Below are 7206 nucleotides of genomic sequence, written 5' to 3'. Positions count from 1 at the left end.
TTGATGAAATTGTAAACAAATTGGATTTTTACAACGTATGTTCACAATGTATAACAGATGGTAGATTTTTAATTTATAATAACGAAAGTTCACATGAAAACGGTGAACATTGGAGAGCTTTAATTAAAATTGAGGCGAACACCTTTTTTTGTTTTGACAGTTTTGGACAAGATAGTGTATTGACTCAAATACCGCATTGTTTTATAAATAACGCTCAAATATTTGAATCAGCTTCTGTAGATTATTTTAATCAAAATGTGGGTAAAATTTTTATTAATTACAATGAATTGTATGCTACTGAAAAATTTCAAGATTTAGATGGACTGATTCCGCATTTTAAAGAATTTAGATGGTTTTCAAATTTTTTATCCAATTATGGAAAAATAAACAACATTCAAAACATTACCATCTTATACAACAAATTACAATATCAACAATTGGAGACATCTAGCTGTGGACCATGGACTGCTTTTTTTTTATATTTATTGTACAATAACGAGTTTTTCAAGTATAATAAATATTTTAATTTAAATGATATCAGTGCTATTTTGGAAAATAATTTTCCAGTAGCAAAAGCTCATTTGGACGGACCGCTCACAGAAACATTGTTAATTCCGTTTAACAATTTTTTAAAATATCAATTTTTAATGTATTGTGATGACACTGCTAAAAAGTTATTGTATAAAGATATAAAATTTGCTGAAAAAATCGAAAAAGACAACGATATGTATAGATTCAATAGTGTTTTTTCTTTACCTGAAAAAGAAATAAAACACGATATTTATAAAGAAGTTGTCGTCCAGAATAATTTGAATAAAGATTTATTAAAGGATATGAATCTATTAAGAACCAATAAATTAATAGATAACGACGGGTTTTTATCTATAGAAAATGTAACGTCTATACCGCATATAATAAGAGAAGAAGATTTTGAATATTTACAAGAAAACGAAAGAGAAAAATATTACATGTCTCAATACAGATCAATAGTAGCAGCAAAACAGTTTTTAACTGTACCCGAAGAAGAACTTGGTCATATTGAAAAATTAAAAGATTATTATTCAAATCCTCTGTAAACAACGTAAAAATGACACCTCCTTTACATTGTTTAAAAATGTGTAAAAAAAGAAAAGGTGATTATGTAGAAGGAGTACCAAAAAACGATGAAGACATCGAACAAGGATTGGATATATTAGAAATAGTACCTAATCATAAAAAATGTGAAATGCAACAAAATTTTAAAATATTTATGTTTGCTACAACAATAGTTTTTGTGAGTTATTGTATTATTTCTTTAATTATAATATATACAAATAAATAAAATACAATAAAAAATATTATTGAATCGCTTGTCTCTTTTGTTCTAAATAATTACACCCTTGATTAAGTAAATTTCCGGCCATGTCAGACTTTAACGCTGTTTTAGCTAAATTACCAATCGTACCAAAAATTCCTTTTCCTCGTTTACGATGTTTCTTTGAATGTTTTTTTTTTCCACTTCCTCTATTTTTAAAAACATGTTTTTTGTGTTTTTTAGGATGTTTTCTTGAATGTGCTTTTACAGTCACCATTTTTAATCTTTAACTATAATGTAATTTTTATTTGTTAATTAATTAAAATATATTTATATAATTAAATGTTTTTTATAAAATGATATTATTTAACTCATTTTTGAGTTACATTTTTAACATAACCCATATTTATTTTATATCCATATTGTTTTATCATTTTTTAGCGTATTAATAATAAAATGGTACGCATTCTTCATTTGTCAAAGAGCGAGTTGCGAAAACCAAGACTTGTCAACGTCAGAAAAATACCGTCTATGGAAGAATACCTTGTTATATCACCGCATCATGTTGTATTATTCAATGTTAATCAGTTTCCTTATCCAAGAAATGCACACGTTAAAAATTATCCGCTTTTGAAATATATCCGAGGAGATGTATTTATTATTCAAAACGATGACGAAGGAAATACCGTCCATATAGATAAAGATATTATTCAACGTCTGCCGGATATATTACAAAAAGACGAACAACAACGAAAGGCAATGTGCTGTAATGTCATAAATGACGTATTAGACGTATTACACAACAAATAAAAAACGTACTCTCCTTGGTGGGGAATCGAACCCCTGTCTCTCGATAGACAGTCGAGTATACTAACCCCTATACTACCAAGGAATTTTTTCATTTATTTATTTTTATAAAACACTTTTGGTTAAAATTAATTTTATTATAAAAAACAAGGGTACAAATTTTATATAAAAGTTATCTATTTCTGTTGATACGCATGATAGGGTTTAATACTACCCTCACTTCGTTCATGCCCGCTATGTAGTCCGGGTCATGACCATCATCCTCTTCCTCCGTCTCCGTCTCCGTTTCCGTCTCTGTTTCCATCTCGCTTTCCATCTCGCTTTCCTCATTTTCTTCCGCTTCATCTTCTAATAAAAATTGCTCCTCTTCATTGTCTGAATCTATCCAGATAATGTCTTCTTCTGACAGGGTGGAACTAATCACTGACACCTGAAATATTTATATCGCATTATTATCCATTTATATTTATATTTATACACTATATTGTACATAAGGAAGTATTTATATCTGCAAAGGCAAATGTGCCGGCACCGGTCGCAACCGTTGGAGGAGATGGTGCACCGTCAAATATGGCCGCTCTTCTAAGGGCACTTCCACTTCACCATCAGCTAGTTTAACGCTTGTAGTAGTAGAACTCACCGCCATTTCAAATAAAAATTGGGTAGAGCTTCAAGATCTCGTCTTATCTTGTGCGCTGTACTGACCAGAATGAACCGAAACACAACTTATATATCGACTATAATCCTTTCCAGGGGGAAAATAATTCAACCAATCCTGTGACGAGTTTCGTTTTAAAACAACAATCAGAAACTCACATTTCATAATAAACAACCAATCAGAAACTCAAAATAATTTTTAGGGGGAAAATAATTCAACCAATCCCGTTACGAGTTTCGTTTTTAAACCGGGAAAATAATGGATTATTTACCCCCTGGATTATTTAATAATTAATCTTTTAATCTTTTATTCTTTTATTTTATTTATTTTATTAGCTTAACTTTTAGCTTAACTTTTACCTAATTTTTACCAAATGGTTCATATACTTATCATCAAAGGACTTGGTTAAATGTGGAGTGCAGCAGGCCACTTATCGGCGTCAGACCATGCAGTTTTGAGCATCTTGAACAAATAGTTCACAATGCCTAAGAGGAGATGCAACTCCATTGGCGGGATGATTTCTAGAATGAGAGAGGTGTCGGGTCCACTGATTATCGGTTTTCTGATGACATTGCCGAATGATTTTGCATTGGCAACAACCCCACCTGATTGCTCAAAAGACTGCAGGTTTAATTTGATTGAACCGAGTGTTCGCAAGTTTCCGGTGTGCACAAGACTTTTTGAATCAATGTCACAAAATGCTTATGGGTGCATGCTTGAATGGGTTTGCAGACCACAAACAATATTTGCAACTTTCATGTCACAAGCCAAAAGGAGCTGAAGTCCAGCTGCATTGATCTTAGACCAGACTTTTTCAATATTGTCATGGGTTTCTGGAAGATCCTCTGATACTGCAACAAGAATCTGTCTCTTGACCCCAGTGTCTTTCCCAGTCCTTTCAGTGAGAAGTTGTTTTTGTGCCAACAGGCTTGCTTTATTCCTTGCCGGAGTTTCAACAATGTTGAGACGAAACTTAAGGGATCCTTTCCCGCCGTCGATGCCTAGCTTGACAAAATAACCACTAGAAACCTTGCGGGCCTTAAGTGCATGATTAACAAGACTTGGCAAATATTTACAGTGTGCTACAACCCGAACTGTACCAGAATCTGCCTTTCCATCTTGAATTTTCAAGGCAGTGCAGGTGAAGAAATCTTGCAATTCTCGGCCGGCTTTCTGAAAATTCATGTAAAAGTTTGGCTCCACCATCTTGGCATCAGATGTTTGATTCACAGTTCGGACAAGTTTCTTCAATCCGTTGTTTGATAGCCCAGTATTTAACTGGACATTCACCAAAGCCTGAGTAGTCAACATTGGTGTGCTCAATGTAGGTTTGGCACCACTTGGACCTGAATTCATTAGAGCAATGGGCTTTATTTCTTTTAATATTTTCAGTGTTGAAATTGTGCTCTAACCTCAGAAAAGTGAGAAAAATTGATACTGCAAGTTACCTAGACTCCTTTTAACGAGCTGAGTTTTAAACTAATAAACTATGTAAAAATTTAATGAAGTTAAAATATTTACCCGGTTTGATAGAGAGTGGAGGCCCTCCACCTGCTTTAGCAAGTTTGACTGTTCCTCTTGGGGATGATTCTTTGTTGGCAGTAACTTGAGAAGCTATCTGTTCTGCTGCCTTGGAGTCTTTTGCTGCCAAAGACTGCAGATTTTGTCGAAACTGCAACTGAGAACATTGATGTGGCAGTCCCTTTCCAAGTGGACTGAGGCACTCATGACATCTCACAGTTTGCTCTTTCTCACCAGCATTTTGTTTTTCAAGAGGGTGTTTATCTTGCAGCTTTGAACGTGCAATCTGACAAAGGGGACAATCACACACTTGACTACGAGTTTCTGCTCTCAACCGTATTGAGCTGAAGTCAAACAAGGAAGGAAGTGTGACTTCTTTTCCCTCCTCTTTCCGGCGCAAAGCAGTTCTGCAAGATTCGCAGAGTCCTTGCGGTACCCGGGAATCACAAACATCAAGATTGGTGCTGTACAACTCGCAAATACGTTGTGCCTGGAAAGCTGTGAGTGGCCTAGAACTTTTTTTGAGGCAGAGCAGGCACACACATTTACGGTTTTCTTCATGACTTTTAGCATGGGTTGGCATTGTCACAATTTCCTTTAACTGTAAAAAAGAAAAGACAAGAGAGTGCACACTAGAGAACTTTTTAATTTTGCATTTTACTTACAGATTATTAAAAGGTTTAAATTAGATACAAGGCACCATACAAATCATAAAAAGAAATGAAAAACACAATCAAATGCAGCCTTTCATGTCACAGGCAATTTGTATGTATACTTTCTAATTTGTTATCTATTGAAAAAATCTACATTTAAAATTACCTTGATGAACCATGTCTCTTTTTATATTTCAAAAGTAAGTCATCTCTTTTTATATTTCAAAAGTAAGCTTTCTCAAATCCAACAAACCAACATTTATTAAATAGAAAATAGCTTTAACTAAAGACAACTAAGTAATGGTCTCTTTTAGGTTATTGGAACTTTTTAAAAATACTCAAAAAATGTACCTGACAGATAAAAGTTTAAGTATTGATGAACCCTGATGTTCTGTTGGTGAATCCTAATGAATCTCCATTGATAAATTTTGAAGATCTGCAATTGATGAATTCTAATGACTTACTGATGATGAGTTCTGATCTACATAAAGCAAATAGTTTCTTATTTTATTAGAAGAAAAAGGTTTTTGAACATCATGTACACAAAAAAAAATAAGTAAGGGATTTTGGCTACACAACATAGGCCATCAAAAAATCCATTTTTACCTTTTGCCTATGATTGTTTGAATGCTTCAAACAAAATCCTTTAAAAATGGTCTTTGAGACTTTAGTAGGGAGAAATGTTTAATGCAATACTGCTTAATTCTAATTACTCCCTTATTTGAATTAAAGGAGTCTCTTTTCTAAAAAGGGAAAATTTTGTTTTTGGTAGCCTTTTAAATATAAGTATATTAAATAGGAAAAAAAAAACTTACTGTGAATTAAAGAATGTTATGAATGCTTTTCTTCTTTTCAAAAGAAAATTCTTCTTTGGAGCACTTATTACACATAAAAAAACGTTTGCACTATGCAAGAAAAGGTTTTAAAACGATATTTCAAAACAAATACAAGCTAATCCCTAACTATTTTAGGTGGTAGCAATAATCCGTTTTTGTACTATGTTTTAAAAACACGTTCAAAGCAAAAATATGTACAAAAATTTAGCTTTTTAGATAATTGTTTAAGTTATACTCCTCTTTAAAAGTTTCTGACTACATTTCTTGTCTTGAAATTTAAAATTGGTCTTTTTATATCAGAGCCTCTTAATCGCGTAATAATTAAAACGCGAATGAATACTGATGTTCTATTCGAAGTCTTCATTCTAACAAAATGAAAGCTAGGTCGTGAATTCTTTGCAATGATTACATTTAAGCAAAAATTCATTTATCAAGTTAATAAATGCTTAAGTATTAACTAATTTTTGTAATTTTCCCAGATTACAACTTTTCTTTCATATTGTACCTCATCACATAACACCCCAGATATCTCGGTATCCTGTAAGAAAATCAAATTACAGATATCTAGAAATTTTAAATGATAATGATAAAATAAGTCCGCAAGGAATGATGAACATATCTAGTGTACATAATGGTGTTAACGGTGTGCCCCGCAGTGTTAACCTAAATTATTCTAATATGCAACAAACTCAAATATAATTCGTGCTCATTTTTTATAGACTTTCGGGCATTTTTTTTTCCGAACTTTTATTCGAGCTTATATTTTCGGGTTAATTATATTCGGCTTTACTTGTTCGGGTCTTTTCTCAATAAATTTTCATTTTACATAATTTCAGGTTTAAAAATTTTTCCTAAATATTTTCATTAATTAATGACAAAATTTGAACTATAGAAAATGCGAGAAAAAACAACTTCAGCGAAGTATAAACGAACAATCAACTAGTTTTTGAAATGTTAAAAACGAAACTTACAGAACGAAAAATTATCATCAACTGAATGAAGATCTAATAAAGATTTTATATTATCATCAAGAAATGAAGATATAGCGGCACTACTAAAGTTCCCAACCCCCCCCCCCCCCCCGCCCCCATTTTTATTATCATTTATTATGATAGAAATATTATACTGATTCAGAAAAATATAAAAACATAGACCTGAAAATCAACGGAAAGTGCTCTAATTCGAAGTCAAAGTTGTAAAAAATCCCACTAAAAACCCTTATATTCGCCATTTTGAAAATAAAAATTTAATGATTTTTTTGCTGACAAAAGCAATATATTAGTAGCATGGTTTTTATGTTAAAAAAGTCGTAAAAGTATGCTTATCTATTTTTTGGGGCAATGAAAATAGACGTTTATTAATATATTAGAGAATAAACTTTATTGCAAGTAATGTACTTTTGTAATAAATTTTAAAAAAGAATTCAACAGTTTTTTT

At 32.1% G+C, this 7206-nt stretch overlaps 1 protein-coding gene across 5 annotated transcripts; it reads right to left on the bottom strand.

Annotated features, from left to right (window-relative positions):
* Positions 1 to 2217: 2217 nt before the first annotated feature.
* On the bottom strand, positions 2218 to 6454 carry LOC145190863 (uncharacterized). 5 transcript variants are annotated; one of them, XM_090088480.1, is made up of 4 exons: positions 5540 to 6454; positions 5100 to 5414; positions 4281 to 4881; positions 2218 to 2531 (listed from the first exon to the last, which is right to left on the bottom strand). In XM_090088480.1, exons 3-4 carry the CDS (start codon positions 4861 to 4863, stop codon positions 2518 to 2520), a joined length of 597 nt encoding a protein of 198 aa, XP_089944606.1. In that variant the 5' UTR covers positions 4864 to 4881; positions 5100 to 5414; positions 5540 to 6454; the 3' UTR covers positions 2218 to 2517. The 5 variants fall into 5 exon arrangements, with proteins under 5 accessions (XP_089944606.1, XP_089944602.1, XP_089944603.1 ...); XM_090088476.1 differs by lacking the exon at positions 2218 to 2531 and adding an exon at positions 3064 to 4105 and having other exon boundaries at positions 5285 to 5414; positions 5749 to 6454; XM_090088477.1 differs by lacking the exons at positions 2218 to 2531; positions 5540 to 6454 and adding an exon at positions 3329 to 4105 and having other exon boundaries at positions 5100 to 5190.
* Positions 6455 to 7206: the final 752 nt, after the last annotated feature.

This window comes from Hydra viridissima, unplaced genomic scaffold (assembly GCF_058129835.1).
Source record: "Hydra viridissima isolate aposymbiotic clone 2 unplaced genomic scaffold, HvirCarnegie_v1 scaffold_5, whole genome shotgun sequence".
Taxonomy (NCBI): Eukaryota; Metazoa; Cnidaria; class Hydrozoa; order Anthoathecata; family Hydridae; genus Hydra; species Hydra viridissima.
This window is presented reverse-complemented; position numbering and strand designations above follow the sequence as displayed.

Excerpts from the sequence above, each read along its gene's own strand:
- LOC145190863 (XM_090088476.1), bottom strand. The coding sequence starts at position 4,863 with ATGCCAACCCATGCTAAAAGTCATGAAGAAAACCGTAAATGTGTGTGC. Across the intron at positions 4,106-4,280 it reads TCCACTCTCTATCAAACCGG|GTCCAAGTGGTGCCAAACCT; the intron begins GTAAATATTTTA and ends TAATGAATTCAG.